Source organism: Pezoporus wallicus, unplaced genomic scaffold, assembly GCF_028554395.1.
Source record: "Pezoporus wallicus isolate ANWC-B61680 ecotype Strahan unplaced genomic scaffold, APGP_CSIRO_Pwel_v1 contig_4788, whole genome shotgun sequence".
Classification (NCBI taxonomy): domain Eukaryota; kingdom Metazoa; phylum Chordata; class Aves; order Psittaciformes; family Psittacidae; genus Pezoporus; species Pezoporus wallicus.
In genome coordinates this window covers 1,527,320-1,550,639 of record NW_026638769.1, presented here as the reverse complement: position 1 = coordinate 1,550,639, position 23,320 = coordinate 1,527,320, and the positions used below count along the sequence as shown (strand labels likewise).

The 23,320-nt window shown below is 37.3% G+C and overlaps 1 protein-coding gene across 1 annotated transcript in view; it reads right to left on the bottom strand.

Annotated features, from left to right (window-relative positions):
- ME1 (malic enzyme 1) overlaps positions 1 to 23,320 on the bottom strand; it is a 169,624-nt gene that overhangs the window by 80,246 nt on the left and 66,058 nt on the right. The window contains exons 4-5 of the mRNA XM_057412437.1: positions 18,212 to 18,287; positions 16,902 to 17,063 (exon numbers count right to left, since the gene is read on the bottom strand). Coding sequence (XP_057268420.1) covers positions 16,902 to 17,063; positions 18,212 to 18,287 — 238 coding nt within the window. The remainder of the gene's footprint in view (positions 1 to 16,901; positions 17,064 to 18,211; positions 18,288 to 23,320) is intronic.

The following is a 23,320-nucleotide window of genomic DNA, read 5'->3' as shown; positions in this document are numbered from 1 at the left end:
TTAATGTTTTCCCACCTGTAACCTTAAAAACATCAGTGAAAACTGTTCATTGTCTTGTCAGACATTCTAGACCTGAATTCTAGATCTAAAATAGTCAGGAATTTAAAAGGTAATGCATTCATAGTGTTCCTTTAACATCAGTCAGTCAGTGCTTGAAAGGAAAAATTTCTGTGGAAAAAAAAATTAATCACAAAGAATATTATACATTTTTGAGGCAGTTCAAAATATAACTATTTATTAATACTCTGATGAAGCAATATCCTAATGTAACAGATGTTGCAATATTTCAAATTCTGCTTTAAATAAGATTGTCCTAAAAAATACAGAGAATATATTCTCTTCCATATATGTACAGCGATACTATAGTTTTGCACAGCTACACTAGATACTTTCAGTTATTTCTCCTTAAAGACAGCCTTGACGTATCCAATCCAACTTGTTACGTATCCAATCCAACTTGTTCTTTCCTTTCATAAGGTTGTTTATCTGTCCAGGAGGCTTACTCATTTCTTCTGCTCAGGAATTACTAGTTGTAGCTTTGGATACGTCATAAACCCTGCTACTTATATTGTAGTTATTTCCCACGCATGCAAACAGCTTTACCCAGTTGAAAAATTGCCAGCTCCAGCAAACCTTAATTTAACAACAGAACAAAAATCACTTTAATGGCTGGAAAGAATGCTTCATGAAGGAATCTTGTAACATGCTATGCAATTACCACAGCCTGTCCCCAAGCAAGAGACTGCACAAAGCCAGGCTGTGCCAAGGACATTCTGTGGGCTGCTTCTGGTGCATGTATGTGGCACTGAATAAAGGGCCCAGTGTGTGAGGGCTGAGGGCAGATGGCAGGCTGCGTGCCGGGTGGGCGCCACCCCTCCAGCCCTCTTGCACAGCACGCTCCGCCTGCATCCCTCCTTTCCTTGTTATGGGTACCAGAAGGGCTCTCTTAGGAAGTTAAACTCATTCCCTTGCATAAGTATGCAAAGTAAAAACCATTCAGGCCCTAAGGGTAACATTCACTATCATATATAAGTACAGACCTATTTGAGCCAATCAGTAGCAAGGGAGCACCAAGCGCAAAAAGTTGCTGCAGCAAGAAGCAAGATACACTTTATTTCTCAAGAGGCTCTTGTGCTGTCTGTTCTTCAATTCAAGCAATGCACTGGTGTTAGCATCCACGAGGCAGCTTATGGAATCAAGTGCTGGGTGAAAAGCTTAAGGGCTGCTGCTGGCACAGGGACAGGGAGCAATGCTGCCTTCTGGTTTGTGTCCATCAGGCACATTGGAGCCATTCTCTTGGCTTACTTCCAAAATACTGGAAATTCCAAAATATTCTTTAGAAATCCAAAGTTTAGCTCATGGTTTTAGGCATTATTCAAGATTTCTGAGCACTTGAATCTCACAGCTACAGCTCATCAAAGATGCATATGCCCAAGAAGTTCCTTTCTAGACTGACTTCTCTATTCTCAACAATCTAGAATTCGTAGGGACAACTGAAATTCTCTTTAGGATTGGCTCTGAAAATTACAAGTAATACAACGTATAGCTATGCTAACTGTATATTTTGTCATACTTTATATTGAATACTAAAAAATGTTTTCTTTTAAAAGGCAGTAGCACATCAGATGAATTACAGCTTTTTTAAGAGCAATTAGGCTTTTGTTCCACCTGCTCATCTTCCTGGTTCACAGTATAAGAGATTCATACAAAAGTGATAAAGCTTTTCCAGAAAGTTTCCATTGCTATTAAAAATGTTTCTTGCTATAAAATTAGTTGGAGAATCTAGCAAAAACTGATCGTGAACTTTGTTCTTTATAGCAGTTTGCAATTAGGAAAGACCTGGGAATGTGGCTGAGCACTGAAGCACACCCCAGACTACATCTTTCCTAGCTAACAGAAAAGCAAAAAATAGTGGTCTTTGCTTGAAATTTAAATGCCATCAGAACTTTTTAAAGTAAAACAGCTTACGTTGATGCTTTTCAGCAAGCTTAACCTCTAAAAATGACTAGAAGCAAATATCATAGAAGCACAATACTGAATCTACAGCACAAGCCATGCACTGCTCAGAAGAAGAAAAGCAGGCTTTTTCCTTGGGACTGGATTAGATGTTGTCTATGAAAACACTGTAATTGAATTAAAAACCCATCTTCAAAGATAACAAGTTAGTTTGTGGATTTTTCAGACCAGAAAATTAAAAACTAAACAGTTTTCAATCATAAACATACGGTTGTGCCAACATCTGTTAACTGTAAGTTAGCTTCCAAACTAAAATCACGAAGTCCTTCTTAGGTTTATAGCATTAGAGCTCTGTTCCTAGTATTGAGCTTGTGTACTACCACAAAAGGATGCATCAAATCCTTCTTAAATCTACACTTCTACACCAAGTAGCAGCTGTGCCAAGCAGGTCATTACCAAGGCACTTGATTACCAGGAGGAAAAGGAAACAATTTCTAATTTTGGAATTCCCTTGATTTATAAAAAAGTATAGAAAGATCCATTTTCTGTGTGACTTGTGCCAACCTGAATATAATGGCATGCTTTGTATAAACAGGGCACTGCCACCATGGGCAGAACGCAGAGGCAGCTGTATTCCGGGAAGGAGCACTAAATGGACACAAGCAACATATCTACAGTAGCATATTTCAGTGAACATTTCATTTTCTCTTTACTGCAAAACTCTTTAAAAAAGCCTGAATTTACATCTCGTAGCAGAAGCCTGAAATTTTTGTAGGGACAGCCAGCATAAAACCTTCCTGAAATTTTTATTTTATCCTTACTTACTTATTGTTTGATGTATTCTATTTCAGATTTAAGTAAAGTTCACCTGAGGTTTTTCTAACTCTTCTTCCTTCTCATCATCAGCTGGCTATAACCTGTCTTTTTCACCAGACAGAAATAACGAGATTACACATAAATAGCTACAGGTATTGTTTCAATGCAGATTTTTTGGTTGTGCTACTAAGCTAAAAAAAAACCCAAACAAACAAAAAAACAAACAAAAAAAAAACAAAACAAAACAAAACCTTTCCCAGCTCCTCAGCTTGACAATTATCTTTCGATAAATGAAGTAAGAGCAAACCCCCCTCATTCTCACATAGCAAGATAAAGTCAAGAGCAGCTGAAGGATGCCCTGCCCTGAGGAAACCCTTAGGAGGAGCCACTAGTCTCAGCCAGTCATGAGAAAATTCCATTCTAGGCAATTCTGACAATCTCTGAAAAGTGCAATTTCCCACCAATAGAGCGCAAACAGCCTGCTCCTCTCCCTATGAATTTCTTTCTCTTCCTTATCTTCCTTAGACATAACACATTAGTCCCACTGAATACTCAGCAACAAAAGATCATCACCACAATGCCTAAGGTGGTACTGCTGCAGTAATTCAGGCTAGCATGCATTCAGTCCCAGAACTGTATCTAGCAGAGTTAGTAAAAAGATCAGAGACACCTAATTCTTTGTGTATTTTAAGAACAATAAACAGTAAAATAAATACTCAGCATTATGTTTAACAGTCTCAGAGAACTCTCCTGATGTCAGTACCTGTCTGCAGGGACAGGGATGATGCCAGTTCCACAAATGCCTGTAATTTGAGCTGGAACTTGGAAGACACTCAGAACCAAGGTTTCAGATCAACATTTCATCAGACACAATTTTAGGATGCATAACTCTTTTATACAGTAAAACTGAAAACGAACGGTTGTCTGCATGCCAGTGGCATTTCTTGAAAAACTTAATTATTTGCCTATTGAGAAAACAACAGTCCTGAAAAATCCGTTATCATTTAAGACTTCAGCAGATTATGCTGCATATAATCACTAATATTTTAACACACAAATAATAGTCAGAAAGCAAAGCAATCTGAGAAGTCTCTTGTATTTTATTCATGTAATTTTTCAGACCACCTAACAAGAAATCTCCTAAATCCCCTGACATCTATTTTATATAAAAGCTTTTACCGAATCTCAGAAAAGGCTCAGACTAAAATCATTAAGCTCTCTACACAACTGACCTTCAACAGCCCCCATGCAGTTAATGACTATCATTTCTTCTTCTTGAATCACACCAACTACATGGCTAAAACACCAACTTGTATGTCCTGTCACACATCAAGAAACATTTAACAATACACATGATGCTACATTTTGAAACAGAGCTGATGGATAAAGGGAACTGGAAGCTACAGAGCTAGATTACCACAACCAAACTTTCAAAGTTTATTGCTCACAAAAAACACTAGGGAGGATGTGCTGAATCCTCCCTGAGGGTCCAGCAGTAAGTGCTTATGATAAATCACAGAAGGTAGCCAAACAATAATAGTTAAGAAGGGCCAAAACAGTAACCACAATAGCCTTCATAGTACCCTGAACCCAAGTCTAGCCTTAGTGAAACTTTTTACAGAAGTTGAAGATATTTTTCTTTTCCATTTTTCTTGCCAAGTTATCAGAAGTGTAGCTACCTTAAGAAATTATCTTCTTCAGCTTAATCAAGAGAATCTTACAAGATATAGCTGCTTGAGGTCGTTCAAACACTCTGAATACATCAAACTTCCCTACACCATTTTTGTGAAGCAAACAACATACATCACTCCTTTTATTTTCATCCAGTTATGTTTCCAAATTTTATTTATTTTTTTTTAATACAGGCAGCTGAAATGTCTGAATGCAAGGAGTCATCAAACTTTTGAAACCAGAAAAAAAATGGAGGAAAAAAAAGAAATCAAATCACAAACCACCACTACCAAAATGAATCAGAGAAGAGCAAAGCCTTATTCTGTTGAAGACTTCGGTAATGTTTTGCTATTCAGTAATAATATTCAGAAAAATGCCATCTTAATAATTTTCCTTCATTTGGTAAATGACAAAGATAACAAAAAAAAAAAGGTCTTGAAAGATCTCTTTTTCATTCAATATTCTATTAATAAAAAGGATTTTGCTAATATTGTATCAGCTCACATATTTTGGCAGCACATAGTATGTCTTGTATCCATCACATAGTTAATTGAATAGACTTTTAATATGTCAACAGATACACCATTTACAAAACTGAAAATCTTGTTCTGTTATCAGTACATTTCATTTCTATATTAACAGTTCTGATCTTTCGGTTTGAGTTTTTTCTTCCATTCACATGCAACTATAAATCTCCATCACTTGTTGCAGCCTCTTCTCAGTTCTGTTAAACTTATGTCTGTTTATTTCACTTATTCCCATAGGCTACTCCCACACGGTCCTTCGCAAAATATCTGTAACCCCAACATTCCTGTCTTCTGTGCTGACACTCAGCCATCTTCTTTACTAGAGCCAAATGTGTTGGGCCTCTTCCTACACAAACAAGTCACATCAACAATGTACTGCTGACTGACTGATGATTATCAAACAAGTCTATCAATATTTCTTCAGCTCTGGCATCTCAGCTGTTTACTAGAAACCTGTCCTAGCACTAGAAGAAGAAAGGGAAAAGTAGTTCTGTGCACAAAATACTAGTGCAAGGTCATCAGTCAACAGATGACACATTTTATCCCAGACATTAGGCTGACTTGGAGGTGGAGTGAAAAATGATGCATCTTATCACACCTTTTGTGATAATAGCTACATTTATGGCTCACTCATTCTCTTGTCTTCTTTATTGCCTGTCAGATTGCTGAGGAGGCATACAGCTAGCAGTTACTATTTCAGAAAGACTGGAAGCCAACCAAAGCAAACACTGTCTGTTGCTGCCTTCTGAGTATGAAGAATTGGAAATGTCTAACATATCTTGAAATAAAGTCTGCCATCAGTTTGGTCTATGGATACTCATGCATGCTATCCAAAATAAGCATTTCCAGATATTCATTTCTGCCCTCTTTTATAGATCCCTTTATGTTGAAAAGTGAAGTAAGAAATTAAATGGACCAAGGGAACTGCAGGTAACATAAGCACACAGATCGTTCTTCCTAAGGTCAGCTGAAACGGAGGCTTAAATCCCGTGTCACCATGTATGTTCTTTCTGCTAAAACCCTCTCATCTTCAATTTCTCAAGGCTTAAAATCATTGTAAATATGTTGTTTGGTAAATGTGAAAATGTGAAGAACCACCTGGCTTTGCCACATTTTCCATGGTCTCTTTATTTATCTATGTATTTTTAAAAAGACTGTAAGAATTGCTGCTACTGAAAGGAAATGTAAATCAAGGTATTTTCCATCCCCCTATTAGGGCTAAAAGGAGACAAGCAGTGTAACGGTAGTAATGTAAACAGAGAATCTCTTTCTCCTGTTAGAGAATAAAGCCCATTATAAGTAAATACAGCATTAAACAAAATGCTGGTAGTGCACATATTATGAAACTGAGAAAAATATTTAAAGATAATAAATGTTTAAAAGCCAAGCCCGTTTATATTTGATTTGTATTGGCAAAACTGCTGGTAGTCATAGCTGCTGAGATATGACTAAGAAATGGGAGAAAAGCATCTAAATGAAAACAAGGGATGTGATGTAATGCTTTCCCCTAGGAATACGATGGTAAAGAATAGCAAACAATATTCTACGTGGCAAATAAGTCAAAAGAGTTAATGGCTCAAAATATGGTGGGAAATGCTGTTCCCCTCTGCATGCAATTACTTCATAAATGAGGCAGGCAGTGTCTGATATTTCAGCTCTCGATATATGATTACTAAAATGCACCCTTTGGGAAGCAAGAGCTGTTTATCCAGTCTCTTACTGAAGGTTTAATACAACCAAGGAAACACATAGTAAGGCAGAAGATACAGAAGAAACAGTAATTAAAAATAATAAATTGCAGAAGACTATGAACAAAGTAGAAGACAAACTCAAATATTCTTCAAGGCAGTCTTTAAAACACAAACACACTGGAAAACTCAGTATCTTGGGTAAATCTGGACTCTCAAGATCCCCTCCTGGAACCCAATCTCACCATGTTGCCCTTCAGGCAAGGGGTTTAGGACATGGAGGGTAAAAAGCTTCCTGACTAACTCTATATACTTAGAAGCATAAACAAAGAAATTTATTAGTTGAGTATTCACTGAAAATATAACTTTGATTCTTAGATTTTTATTTGTAGAAGTGAATTCTGAAATACAGCGACATCCACTATTAAAACCAATGAAAATAACTGCATAGAACACACCATCAGCAATTAGTTTATGATTTCTTGCAAGAAAATCATGATGAAAGAGGTCTCCTTGAATGTTACTGAATTGTTTTTTTAAGGCTACCTGACAGGTAACATTGATTATTAACATTGGTTTCCTTGGTATTTGCTCAAAGCTGAGGTCCACCTCAGTAGGACTTTGAGCACTTAGTGGCTCAAGAAGAAAAGCCAACAGTGGCAAATGAGCTGTTTTCCTTTTGTAAGACTAAAGAGAGAAACTGTTTCACCAGTAAGCTTTTATGTCCTTTTCTTGCTTTTATTTCTTGTAGCTATTATCTGTTAACTCTCCATGAGCACTGCTTGATGCATCTTATCAGTGAGCATGCTTACACACATCACATTGCATATGTTTTTTTGGAAAAAGGTCTGTGATGACTATAGCTCTCAGAATAGATCTGAACAGAAGGTAAAGAAACATATGGAGAAAAAAAAACAGACAAAAGTCAGACGCAAGCTACCATGCAAACTGACACATTTAACAACATCAAAACAGGAAAGTGGTTTCGAAATAAAACACAGTATTCCGAAACATGGAATATTCTGTGCAATAAAGACCTATCTATTCAGTAACAATTAGCCATTTTTATTGATGACAGGGCCCCATGAAAACATGGAGTTTTGTAACAGCCCAGAAATATTAATTCTATGTATGATGTCATGGATGTATCTGTGCACAAACACTTCCACAGAAATGAATGCAAGTCTAAATACACACCTATGGTTAGATTGAGATGGGAGTAAGTAGAATTTACTGTCATTATTGAAATAAAAATAAATACAGTAGAATTCTGTATTACTTCATTCCTCCTCTCATCATGTTATAAACAGCAAGGCAAGTTACTCAAGGAATACTACCTAACTTTTTGTGATGGAATATAATGAGACCGAATATTATAGAGGTTTGACTGAGGCTTGATTAAAGACTTCTTTGGAAACTGGAACTGAGGGAACATTCTGATATTTTTATGGATATTTGCACGTATGGGTTTTTTTTTCCATTACTTCAGTTGAGAGCAAATAATGTATTTTGAAATAAAAAATTTCCATATAAAAATCTGTGTGAAAATTGTAATTGTTATTAAATATTCCTATGCCCCTACTTGCTCACTACAGTAACCTGTTTGTAAGGCTCTGTGCCAGTTCACACATCAGAGTGTACCTCACCAGCTCAGCAACATGGGGGCCATGAAGCTTCATAGGAAACATAATCAGGCAGAAATTCACAATCCACAGAGAAAAAATACTGAGGCCTAAGCCATACAAAGAAAATGTTGGAATCAGCTTTAGGTTTTAAATGACAATATCCCTCCACCAAATATATAAAGTAAAACCCAAAACTAGTCTATCCTATTTATCAGTGGTTTTAGAACATCCCACAGATGTGAATACTTGGAATACAGGAGGTTTGGCCTGAAGTTTGGAGTGGATTGTAACATAGGAAACATATTACTCTATGAAAAAAATAAAGTTTATCATATCTCATGAAGTACTCACCTGATGTTTATAACAAACAGAAAACTATTCAGGCCATGAAAATACCGAGATAAAACCAGCAATGATAACATATGGCTTAAAAAGCACAGGAAATTTCAATATGCATGAAAAAAATGCAAAGATGGTGATACATATAGAAGTCCAAAGAAGACCTGAGGGGATGTTAGCATTCACCAATGATATGCTTCTGATGGATTTGCAACAGATAAAGCACTAGTATCTAGCGAAAATGCCTCTGTAACAATAAAAATAAAATAAAAATTCCTCTGCAATGATAGAAATGCCACTCCATTAAAATATTTAAATACAATACAGGTGTTTTCCTTCAGTTTTTCATGAATCACGTTTCCAGTACATATACTTCATGACTGCATGATTAATTAGATGCTTCACTGAATATGCCACCTAAATACTATCACCCAGAATCTGGAGCAATTTTGGCAGCAATTGAACTTTTAAATTAAAAAGCAGATGCCTCATGATAGATAAATTGTCACTGCATGACACTAATTTTAAAATCACTACTTTCAATAGCATGCATAGAAACCTGTGCAAACTATACTCTCATTCTGATAAAATTTAACAGTTTTGATCAATGCTTCCTTCTAAGAGTACATTTGGCTCGTAAAGCTATTGCTTTAGATATACAATACACCACAAGATCACATATATAAACCTTTACTTTTCAATTAATTTCAAGTTTCCCTTGCAACAATCTTATTTAATGTAATTTCTTGTCTGTTGCCTAAAGCCTGTGATTTCATTTTCTCTTCCTCATCTGTTTTATTACTTTCTATGTGCTCTACTGACAGTCTTACCTGGCAAGCTTACAAGACTCAATACATGAGAAATAGAAAGCTAGGAATTTGCAGAACAGACTAACATAAAGAAATATTTTGAGCCAGAAAAAGCAAGCTACAACTTAGTCAAAAGACCGAGTTTGACATGTGTCAATAACAAATCAGCAGCATACTGCAGAAATGTATTCAAATGGTAAATCTAGATTTGTTATTACACTTACAAATTCTTGACGCATCTGAGTTAAAATGCTGAATCAAAACAACTTCTGAAACTTTCAAGTTGTGAATGTATTACCAGATGTACTGTAACTCTTCACTAAGAGCACTGAAGAGTAAGAAAAGGAAAGCCCTCAAAAAAAATTACTGAAAAACATCAACTGTCAGATACTTGTGGTCCATTCAAGCACATCACCCAACAGCCCCTGCACTGAGGGGAAATGGTGGCTCCTATAAGTAACATCCCTTTCCCAATACATTCCTTGGGTCGGCAAGTGTAATACGGATGCTGGCAAAGTCTGAGGTGTCCCTGCTGTTTAAATAAAGCATATTTAGGACTGATGGACTATGCCATATTTATTTTAGTGGTGGAATCTTCTGAAACACAACAGAACGATTACCCTACCCTTCCCCCCTGCCATTTTAGAAGATGCATCTATAAAAACAGACTGTACTTGTCCATTCCCTCCTCTAACAAAATTCAGTCCACTCCAAATAACTGAATAGCTTTAAAAGGAGACTACAAATTCCCACAAATAAAAAAAAAAGTGGGTTTTTTCTTCTACACAATGGGCTAGACAGAACTGTAATTCAGAAATTATTTTAATTTTCAGTACTTCTGAATATGGAAAAGAGAAAAGAAAATATGACTCATGACATTGACTCTAGGGAAAGTAATATCCTACCACAATATTTTCTTGCCAACTAGAAGCATGGAAAGTGGAGAAAAAAGGAATATTCATGTATTTTCTCCTTTGTTCAAGTGCTGGCAGCATGCTACCAGGAAGGATCTAGGAGCAAGATCTATGGGGGAAAAAAATTCCGCTTGTAAAATAAAACTTAATTGGCGAAGGAGAAGGCAATTATCTCCTACGAGAACAGAACAGACAGGCAGTAGCCAAATGACAAAAAAAAAAAAAAAAAAAATCTAAGATTTACTCCAGCAACAGTCTTACAAATTTTCATGCCTGAAATTCAGCACCATTGGCCCATATCATTACCTTCAAGCACCTTCCCTGGCCTGACTGCTTTGTTGAACATGGAAAAAAGCCTCTCTTTGTCAACGAGGTTAATTTGGTCAGTGGCATTTTAATGTAGCTAAATGAAAAGCTGTCTATCTAGAAACCTCCTGTTTTGATTACTCACAGTTTTGAGTATTTCTGAAATACAAATGAGACTAACACAGAATGCACTGAAGAAAGTAACCTAAAAATCAGATTCTCATATATGCATTAGATACAAAAATAGATCCTTTTTATATTGACAGGAATCATCTCTACTCATAGAATTCAGGAAATGCTACTACTGTTTTACTGTAAAACTATTACTGAAATGTTGTCTCTACTTCTAACAACCATCATTCAAGGGGAAGGCAAAATTACCTCATTAAAAAGAGTATAACCATTCCATAATACATTTACTCCATTAAAAAATGGTGTAAAACTGCACTCATCTACGTATTAATGACAATTGTGACTGTCTTTTATTTAGAAATCCCTAAAGCTGTACACTATTTATATGATTTGCATGATATGTTTACATCTTTAGATTGATAAGATATGAAACCGCAGGTTTCCTCTATACCAGCTTTTGTCTGTCTAGGTTTCTATATTGGTTGGAGTATGAATAATAAAAGCAGGTTTGTTTCTTTTTTCTCAAGAGTTTCCATCTCCACATTCATAGGTAGGTATTTTTCAAGCACAACAATCTTGAAAGGCTGGTACCAGTTCTCATGACAACTGGAAATAACTTTGGGAAATGCAAAAAGCTAATTAGCGCAAGCTGAAGAGCTGAGCTTGAATTTGCACCTCAGCTTTTGTGGAGTCAGTTGTCCACCCTGGATGCCCGTCATTACTCCAGAGGAATCAGAACCGCGAGGCAAGTCACGCTCATTGACCTATTTAGGGCAACTGTGGCAACTGTCACATTCCTGCATTTAAATATTTGTATTAAGTGAAGGCAGAAAAATATTCCAAAGCAAACGTGTAGGAAATAAATTGAAATAGTAGTGTACAAGTCCCTGAAATGTGGCAGATGAAGGAGTAGCTGCTCTAGCAGTCGCCCCACCTGTTCTTTTATCTCTTGTGCACTGCTCAGTACTTAAATGTCTGTATTTGACATTTACACAAACGAAAAGAATGGTATCAGATACACATTTTCAAAAAGTGAACTGAACATCATGATCCAGCTGTACATTAATAGCATATATATATGACCAGCCGGCTATTTAACTATGCCTACTTAGGGTAAAAGAACGACTGCTTGTCCAGCTTCACTGAAGCCATTACGGCTGCAGCTGGAATGAGTTCTGCCACCTTAGCAACCCCAATGGCAGGAGTACGGCCACTGTCCAGGCACTCAGAGCACCAAGATGCCTTCTGCTAGAAAATGCCTGTGTAAGAACTTCTTTCAGTACCAGCTGTCTTGGCTTTTCAGTGTTGCGTGAAAGTACTATTTAAAAGAGCTGAATGCTTTCTACCTGAGGTGTGATTTATGGTAAATGGTTTATGTTCAAATACTAACACACAATTAGTCTTTCCAAAGTCCCCACAGCTGGTCATTGCCAGTATTGAATTTACACATGCCATCAGTCCAGGACTGCTCTGACAGCCTGTCGTGGTTTAAGCCCAGCCCTGAACTTGTCAGAGCTTCTCTTGTAAGACACCAAATAAACACACTTCTCATGTCTCTGTTAAGCATCCATTATTAGATTAAGAGCTTTATGATCAGCAGAAACCCTTTCACCACTGGTTTGACTTTTATATAATACAAGCCATCAATCTTCCTAGATTTCATTCCTTCTCTGGCTGGGTAATAGCACTTCAATCAAACCACGTCTCATCTGTACCTCTTGGACACTAAAATCATTGACTCCAACTCATTGATACAGATATTAAACAGTGCAGAGCTCAAAAGCAGCCCTGAAATACCATAAACACACAGCTATATATGTGTTAAATTGCTTTTTTTTTTCTAGTAACACACGAGACCCTCTTTGTTTTTTTTCATTGGTCCAGTTTCTTAAAACGAAGAGTATACATTCAATAAAGATAAAAAGTAAGAGTCAACAAAAACTCTGTAAACTGACTTTAACATTAGACTAAATTTGTTTTTAATCAGCCCATGCTAATTAGCAATAGTTATTTTACTCTCAATTCTTAATCACTTTCTGTTTTTACCCAATTCTTCATCTAAGCAATCAGGACCATTATATTTTAAATAGGAGCCTTAACTTTCCAGTCTTAACTTAATCCAGAACTTCTCAATTCATCTCAGATATAATTAAAACAATACTCCCTCCCCACTCTGCTCAGCATGGTCCAGAAAGTGTTTAGCAGAGCTTTTTTGAAAAGAACTGGCCAAAGCATTATTTGGACATTCTGATTTGAGGATTTTGACAATTTTTAAAAGATTTTAACATATTCATTTGCGGTTAATAAAACAGAAAATAAGACTTCTCGCCAAGACAGATAAAACTGAAATATCTACCATATTTATACTGACAATCTAATACTTCCACAAGTACAACCATTAAGGTAAAGCATCAGGAGCAACAGAAAATCTCATTATCACTGTTCATAATTAGTAAAGATTAAGTTTCCTTTCTTTACTGTCTTTTGCTTTTTTATTGCCTATAAGCCCAGGTTTTTAACTTGGTTTATATTACTGGGGTTTGCTGTTAGTTTGCTGGGGTTTTTTTAACCACCAGTTTTCACACCCCTGTAAGCCAGGCTGATCTTTAACCAACAGGCTTTAAATAGAAAACAAGCACTCATATTTTAATGTTTAAATGTTTTCCCTTGATTCAGCTTTATTATTTCTATCACCCTTAATCCATTCCACTTATAGTGCTGAGTACGTGTGTTTCAGGCAAGTCTTCATTAAGTTGTAATCGCTTGTACTTTGATAACCATTCCTTTTTCTTCTGCAGTCTCTCTTTAACCATTTCAAGGTGATTAATGTATATCTCTATAACAGTAGATTAATGCCCAGAATCCAGAGGTCACATCACCTCAGGATTTCCAACAATACAGAGACTAGTGCCTGAGTGTGCTTTACTTGGATTGAAATCCCACCTGAGAAGCACTATCCTCACACCTGAAAAATTCACAGCTACTGGGTAAGGTAGTACAACTGTCAGTGAGATTGTCACAGTAAATAACTAACAGTAGTCTAAATAATGTTTTAAACGCTTTGGATAAAATGTCCTGTCAGCAATTACTTGCCTCCAATTTGGCAAAGACTTACAAAACAGGCATATTATTTTTGGCAGTGGCCAAATCCACTTCTTTTGGACACTCGGTCCCACACTGATTACATGGAGTAATTTACTAGTTTGTCCACACAAGTCTTTCTTCTAGGTCAATTTTTATGCATAAATAAGCAGTTTCCATTTCTCTTGCATAATTATCTAGGAAATCACATAAACATGCTTTCTCTGCTTCTCTTCTTTTCCCTTGGTTTTATGAGTAGCAGGATAATACCCCAGCTAAAAATGCCTCTGCTAAAACTAATAGTAATAAGGCTTTTAGTAATCATCAGAAATTGAATTAGTTGCTTCTCAGTTACTGTTTTGGGTCCTACATTACAGGATGAGACTTTGTGAAGGGTTGTTTGTTTGGGGTTTTTTTGCAATCTGCTTTAGAGTGAGATTTAATCTTTCTGGAGAATTTGCAGGTTGTGCACAACTGCATTATAGTAGCCAAAAATACGTATTTTAGAACTTATTTTAATGCAGTGAGGCCCCCACAGAATGAGAGAAGTAACTAATCTAAATGGGAAACATCTGCACATTTCAAAGAACATGTTCAGTGTAATTATTATTTATATATGCTCAAGTTATGAGAGTCATTTCTATTGTGTCTTATTATGGAAAACCTTGGCTAGAGTATGAAAATATAGCATAAAAGTACAGCTATTTGTCCAAGAAGTTTAGATTTTAAGATAAGGAACTGCAGTACAATTTCACGGCAGCTTGACTAATATGATCAGCTTAGCCAGCAAAATGTGATCACTTTTTGGTCATTTCAGTTGTCTGCAGTGGCTCACCAACTGTTTACACAAATACCAGCACTAGGGAGAGAACAGGGATGTGCTGGTTGGTACGAAGGAAGATGTTAGAGGGAAGAAAGTTAGGGAGCTGGTGTTTCAAGATCTGTGACTGACTGAAGTAGCCTGAGAACTACACCCATTCTCCCATTAACAAATACCAGGCCCATGCATCTCTTCAGTCAAGGGGTACAGCAATAAAGTCTCACCTGTTCATATACCAACAGCAAAATTCAGAGGTCTCATTCTCAGTTACAGGTGTTGCATAAAAGCTTAAATGTCCAAGCAACAAGTCCCCACTGGAAAAAGCCACCAAATACCTACATTTGAAGTGTAGTCTAGCACAACCCTGAAAGAGCAATTGTGCTGCCTCTAGAGGTGACCATAACCTAACCATGATTCACAGGCTTGATTTCTCTCACGCTGCTGATGTCTCTTCACACTGCAAAAACCCAGATAAGCATATGTGGCACTGATCCGTCCGCTAATGATAATTCCCTGCATCTGCTACAGCACCAGGGAGAAAAACCAAAACAAAACCAAAACCAAAAATAATTCTTTACTCAACCTCCCATTCATTCAAACTTAGTTTAAGGTCTCTTGTACCAGTAGATTTAGCTGGGGATTTTAGAATATTGAGCAGCACATGCATGTCTGAACTTGATACACACCTGGGCAGGAATGAAAAGCACCCCAGAGGAAGCAGTCCTGTCCTATACTGCTAAATGCTGTGCTGGTTGGGGACTGAAACTGGCTTAACCTCTAATTACACTGTATGACCAAACTGTAACACTTCATAATACGATCCCAAAATAAGAAGCCATATTCCAAAGTGAAACAACAAAAGAATGTTAATATTTCAGAATATTAACAAGCCCCGGCTCACCTAAGTTTTATACACCTTGTAATACTTTAGGTTTGCCAGTCTTTCACATGCATTGAACTCATTGTTCATTCACAAGAGCAGTGACACAAAAATTGAGCTATTGGCATGGGTAAGCTTGTTTTGCTATTTGTGTGTGTATGTATGTATACGTTAAACATCTTTAAAGAAAACAATGCGCTATGAAAAAATAGAAATTACAATGAAACTCGAGCATAAAAGCAAAATGTAAAGCCTGCTGCAGTATCAGCAGTAGCTGAAGCAATTAGCTGCCTAGAAAAATCCAGTAATAGTTTAGCTAACAGGCTCAGCTGCCCAAACCAAACCAAGAATAAAAACATTTTATAGCTAATGAGACTTGTAGGTGATTTGATACACTTGTGTGTGATGTGCTGCAGTGGTCAGATACATCTCTCAAGTAAGTCTGTCCAGTTTCAGAAGAGGGCTCTTGGGGGACAGAGAGAGAAGGTAGCAGGCTATTTCTCAGTTCAGTAATGCTTTCATGGCGCATTGTCTAAAATTATCCCAGTGGGGCAGGGTAGAGCTGTGTGTATAAAGCTGAAAATGCACATACACCCAAACAATCTAGAAGTCCCAGCTAAATTTACTGGTACAGAAATGCTTTATTTAGCTACAGTACACATACATCTTATGCATTTATCAGGCATAAAGTTTACCACTTGCATCACTTATAGTGTAGTTTACTATAGTTTACTTCTGCTGAAGCATAATGATATTGCTGGTGATATTTCATTTGGCATCATTTAGAGGGTAAGGTCCACTTACTTGAAGTACTAGGACCTCATCTGGGGGAAATTAATAGCATTACAGTTCTTTCTATAGCTAAAGTATATGTACAGCTGAAGTACGCAGATGTGCATTCCCAGCATAGATCAGGCTGTAGCTTCAAGCTGTTCACTAAAACAAGCGACAAAATCAGAACTCACATCTGAAATCACTGCAGAGGAATTCTGCAGCAGAAGTTGAGAGAGAATGCTGCCTTAAATTCTATGTACTTTTAACTCTCCCCTCTTGAGATCTGATTTCTTAAACCACTTTTTAACATGTACAGTGTACGCAGCACATTTTTACAGGCAACAATGTCCTGAACTACTTGAGTCTTGTAAAACAGTCTACACTGTGCATTAGGATGAGTGTATGTACATTGTGTATTAGAATGAGACTTTTTCCATAGGTTAAAGGACTACTTAGTTTGCACATATTCAAAGCCAGTAAAGAAAAACAGTTTTTCACAATTAAATTTTCATATAGTTCCCTTCAAACAGCTGATACTCACTAGACCACAGAAAAGGATTTACCTTATTATCTGTTCCCACATCCAACATCACTGGTAGACATTCATAAGGTTTTACTCCTCCGCATGCCGTATAAAGTGCCAGTTTACCAACTGGAATGCCCATTCCATAACAGCCAAGGTCTCCAAGACCAAGAATACGCTCTCCATCTGTCACTACAATAGCCTGGAGGTAAAAGTAAAAGCACTGTAAAAATCAGTTATTTCCTTGTATGTACTATGTATTCCATTATCTTCTTACCATATTCTTTTCATTTTCATGTATAAATTCTAACAGGTAAAACCAAATCAATATTGCCAAAAAAAGCCCAGAACTCGTTTATTGTAATTCACTGTGGTTTTCTTCCACTATTTTAGACTCTTGCTTCACTATAAACGGGACTTTCATATAAAACTTTTTAAAATACACAAGAGAGATATTTAGTATTATATTCCACGAAAACTGGCATTGTTCCCTCTTACATTTTTCTGTCAGCAGTATGAAAACAGAAAAAGAAGGGAAAGGAAGTTATCCACAAAAAAACAAGAGCCCCAGACTCCTGAATTTTGTTATGGCTGTTTTCAGCAGAATCAGAACCAGACGCTCCTGCTTTCCTTTGACAGGGATGTCTACAGCCACCTGGTTATTACCCTTCAAAAATGTATTTCTTCCCTTAAGCAAATAACACACCATTGTACGTAAACATATGAGAAAGTATGTGTTTTCACTGACAGAAAATACAATGACTCAGTAAACCCCGCAAAATAGCTAGCAACACAACAGTTTAATTGCCATACTCTCTGACAAGCCATTTTAGTTGAAATTTAATAAGTTTCTGAGCTAGAGCTCATCAGGCATTTTATGTGGAGAACTATTAACTCAAACACTGGCCCAGGATGCCAGAAGACCTTGTGGAGCCTCTACCCTTGGAAATACTCAAAAGCCACAGGCTGGACACAGCCCTCAACAACCTGCCCTGTCTGACTCTGCTTGAGCAGAAGGATGGACTGGATGATCTCTAGAAGTGCCCTCCTATCTCAACCAGTCTGTGACACCCTGAAATTCAGAAAAAGCATTCAGATTTGTTTGGGGTTTTTTTAGGCATAATATTTAATGTGATTGACCAATTAATCAATAAAGGATGCCTATAGCTGAACAAGTAAGGCTTTTAAAAAGCCTCAAAGTTTGGCTGTAACAGCATTTTTTCTATTTCAAAAAATGAGCTAAGAAATCACTGAAATCTAATTGATAAAAAGCTTATAAAAATATCTTAACCAAGTCAAGCTGGGTACAAAATAGTGTCAGCTTTGTCATGCCACTAAAACTGAGCTTACCTTGATGATATTTTCTGGCCAGGATTCAAGCATTGAAGCAATGTGTCCCCGGTCATGGATAGTAATAAAAAGACCTCTGAAAATTAAAATAAAAAACCACCTTCTTATATAAACAGGCAATTAAATACTTCAGTATAAATCTATCAAATAATAAATTACCTCTGTGAAAATGAGTTTCCAAAATACACAGATGCAGTTCAATAAGTGCTCAATTTTGTGAATGAGTAAATTAAATGTCCCCATTTCACAGAAGTCAGGGAACGTGTAAGTCAGTAAAGCTTCAGTGAGCAGTGAGAACCTCCGAGTCATTTCTGAAAATTACTAAATTTGATTTTAAAGATCACTGAGCACTTGATCTGTTCAAATGTGTCTGTTAATTGTCTCAGATGACAAAACACATTCATCATATGACAGTGATCACTACTGCTCCAGCAGTCCTAACATTTACAGAGAAGAATAGGCCAAAGTTTTAATCTATGAACAAATCCTGAAATAAATCACATATCATCATTACATAAAATAATTAAAATGCGTTCAGTTGCGTGTTTAGAAAACTTTATGCCTATTTAATTAGTTTGCCCCTTTGACACTTACAAAAGTGGGAAATCATCTTCTCTATATGAAAATCTCTTTGGTTTGAAAGCACATCACACATCCTACAGTGCTGAGCACGCCAAATTTTTATTTTGAAGAATATTTGGAAATTGGTTTTTAGTTACACCAATACAGAAGAGTACAAAACAAAATGACAGAAAAGTGTAATTCTTATTTCATATTTTTATTTATTATAGAAGCAAAATTGATGTAGTATCTTATCATACTGTTCAGCATTTTAAGCTTTATTTATTTTACTTGACATGCAGATAAACATCCAGGTGCACTCAGACTTAATTCCATTCTTTACCTACTTTTCTCATGTGAGACAGTGGAAAAAAATTATCCAACTAAATTCAATCTCTCAAAAACCATGAAGAAAACATCCATGAAGAAGTACATGCCAAAGATGCCTTCTTATAATTAAACTTAGTAAGTATAGTTAGTAACTACAAGGAGTTTTCTTCTGGAATTATTCTTAAGTACTTCATACACCTATTATAAAAATTCTAAAGTAAAAACTAGAAAAGAGTATTGAAAAATAATGTAAGTGTACTACAATATCTCTATATTCATAGAAGTGGCTGAGCGCCCATGTGAGTCTAAATAAAACTGGTAACTCAGAGAAATTCCTCTCAGATATGACTGCAAGTATTCCAAGTAAAGCAAAAAATTTCCTGCCGTGTTAAAAAATATGTTAGTCAAGACACCAAAATTAATCCAAACATTAAATGTTTATCTATTTCATACATATTAGATTATATGTATTTTTCTATTACCACGTGATTTATATTTTTATATTGAATTGTACATTTAATCTCATATTTAAATGTGTTTTTGTCTTGGATGTCAAAAATATACAACTGAAATTGTTCATTGACAAAGGCAGTGTAAAGCACATTGCAATTCACCAAAGTATTTCTAAATTTTAAAGCTGATGATTCAGAAACAGAAACTATGACCTCAAGTAGCTAATCAAAGGAAAGCTGGCATGTTCTGAAAGGAAAATATATATGCACTACATAAGGGAAAAAAACCCAACAACCAGCCATTGCTGGTTATTGATTTTTAGCTGTCTAAATTTCATTTTATATATTTCCCACTAAAACTAGGAATTTCTTCTCTGATCCTGGCATTCCCAATTAATTCCCCTCAGAACAAACACACCATGCTGGATGATTATGTCTATCAATGGTTTCTTATTAAGTAATGCCTGTCAGCAGATTAATTCCTCCACCCTAGTGGAGAGTTAATATTTATAGCACTTTTCAGAAGTTGTGGCATTCACAGCATATCAGCATTTCTATTTGTGAGCCAGATATCTGAAAAAAGATGGCTCTAATAGTGAAACACAGTAAAGCAGCAAAGTAAATGCAGATGCTGCCTTTCAATGTATTGTACAGCGAGTCATTTTATAAAGCACTGTGTAAAGTGTTAAATCATAAAATACAGTTTATCAATATTGCTAGCCTCAGAGAGTCAATTGTGGGAGATGAGTGTGCAAAAGGAAATGAAGAGTGCAGAAGGAAAGCTCTATTAAGCATCACCCCTCTCCTTGTCACCACACTCCAATTTACACCGACCTAATAGATTCATGTTAAATGAAGCAAGATTTTGTGTTGGTTTTCTAAAGAGCCAGAGACCAGCCCAGTGTGGTTAAAATGACCTTCTCCTTGAAAGCTAGGGGGAGAGGTCTCCATGGAATAAATTCCCCGCCAGAGGAAAATAAAGGCAGGGTGGCTGCTCCAGAAGGAATTTTGTTAGAACATTTGTAAAGACATTTGAATAAGTATTGAGAGTGTACTTCACAAATCTGTCCAAGCAGGATCACATTCAAACAACAATGGAAAATAAGGGCCGAAGTGTAAACAGAGTCATGTTTAAAGCATTCACTCCCCTCCTTCTTCTCTTCTCTCCATTCTTTCTGTAGATTAGTAAAACATTTCTAGATACACTGGCCTGACAGAGAAGATACCCTTAGATTTAAGGGCACAGAATAAGACATAAGAATCTTTTATTCTTTTATCTAGATACATTTATCTCATCCTTCATTTCTTTAGCTAAAGCACTTTTCTCCTTTAACGTGCCCTCTTCAGGAAGCTACACCAGGTTGCAAGAGGAACCCCAGCTTGCAATGGTGTCTGCCACAGCAATATTCAGCTTGCATTACTGGGACTGAACTTGCTAGCAATTCTATCGACAGGCAACCACCAAAAGGTAGCACTACATATTTTTCATTTCCATGAGGTCATGCTATGTTCAGGAAAAGCACCAACTGCATAAGGTTGTTACAACTGGGACTACATGACACAAGCTGACAAGGTAGCCAACTATTTGGCTACCTAGTGGACATATTTGTTTTTTGGCTGTCAGAGCACAGCCATAAAAAGAATCAAGAAAGGGGCAAACTACAGAGTTTAAATTGGATTAAACTATACATATATTTCAGTCAAAAAAAAAAACCAAAACATAATTATCTATTTGAGGAGGATGATGATGACGATAACTGCTGTCATGTCAGTGACACACACCCTGCTCTGATGGATGCAGAGCAAGAGACAGCCCACATGATGTGCATCTGTCTGACTTCGGGATGGGGCTGCTACAGTAGATGGACAAATAACACATGGAGAAAGAAGCAAGATACAGGAAAAAAGAGAATGTTTAAAGATAACGTTTGTTAAAAAGGAAAAATAAAAAAAAAAGAGGAAAAATACGCTGCTTGTTTTTCAATACAGTGTTTTCACATATTGTCGTGGTTTAAACCCAGTCAGGTAACTCGTTCACTCACTTCCCCCCTATCTTTCCCTCCCCCTACTCCCAGAGGGATGGAGAGGAGAATAGAAAAGAATGCAACTCCCACAGGTTGAGATAAGAACAGTTTAGCAACCAATGTACAACACAAATCACCACTACTACCAATTACAACAATGATAAGAGAAAATAACAAGGGAAGAGAATACGATACCACCAGCCAAGAAACGAGTCCCACCCAGAAGCCCATGTCCTTCCAGGTAACTCCCAGTTACCCCCCACCCCGGGCATGACGTGCTGTGCTATGGAATACCTCTTTGGCTAGCCTGGGTCAGGTGTCCTGTCTCTGCTTCCTCCTGGCTTCCCCTCCTCCCTGGCAGACCATGAGGCTCACAAAGTCCTTGGCCAAACCAAAACATCATTGTTATCAGCTCTGTTCCCAAGCCAAAAGTCAAAACACTGCACTGCACCAGCTACCAAGAAGGAGAAAAATGACTGCTACTGCTGAACCCAGGACACATATCTAGCAAGAACGGCTTCTCATGGGGAAGTAGGCTTAAGTTCTCCTGTACGCCCTTTCAGAACAGCCCACATTGACAAGCTCACTGTAAAAGCTAGCATTGACACTACAATACAGTAGTCTTTTCTATTTAAACTGACATCTCATATATACTATCTTTTCCTTTGAGGCAACAAACTGAGACTTGTTGAGGCTTAAAAGGCCAATCAGCAAAACTGTGGCTTAAAACTGACTTGAAGCTTGCAGCAGCAGATTAGTCTTCAAACGAACATGTTCATTTTGAACCTGGCACAATGCAAATCTACACAGAACTTGTCTAAGTGCATATGCAGAAAGGCTCATCTTCAGTCACTTTGACCCCAGTTAGACTTCAGTTCAGCATTGATTTATAGCAGTCTAGCCAAAGGGATCACTTTTACCTATGCCCATTTGTCCTGGGTTCAGCAGTAGCAGTTATTTTTCTCCTTCTTGGTAGCTGGTGCGGTGCAGTGCCGTGTTTTTGACTTTCGGCTTGGGAACAGAGCTGATAACAATGATGTTTTGGTCTGGCCAAGGACCTTGTGAGCCTCATGGTCTGCCAGGGAGGAGGGGAAGCCAGGAGAAAGCAGAGACAGGACACCTGACCCAAACTGACCAAAGAGGTATTCCATACCACAGCACATCATGCCCAGGAGGTAACTGGGAGTTACCCAGAAGGGCTGGTAGACTGCAGGGCTGGAGGAGGTCAGTGCTTGGTTGGGCTGCGGGGGGCGAGTTATTGGTCAGCTGGTGCTGAGGTTTTGTATTCTCTTCCCTTGTTATTTCTCTTATCATTATTATTATTGGTGGTAGCAGTAGTGATTTGTGTTATACCTTAGTTACTAAACTGTTCTTATCTCAACCCATGGGAGTTGCATTCTTTTTGATTCTCCTCTCCGTCCCTCCAGCAGTAGGGGAGGGAAAGAAGGGGGAAGTGAGTGAACGAGCTGTCTGGCTGGGTTTAAACCACAACACCATTTCAGATAGCCAGAGAATACCCAAAATTACAGTGGAGGAATAATTATGCAGAGAAGCAACTGTGCCTCCTTTCTTCTTGTCACACCACCAGTAAAACCAGAGCCCTGAAGAGTGAGGGGAGAACCCATGTTAAGACACTGGGATTCACTCAACAAGGGGCAGATCTAAATGATCTTTAAGGTCGCTTCCAACCCAAATTATTCTATGGTTCTATTCTGGGTCACTAAGCTCACTACACTGTAGCA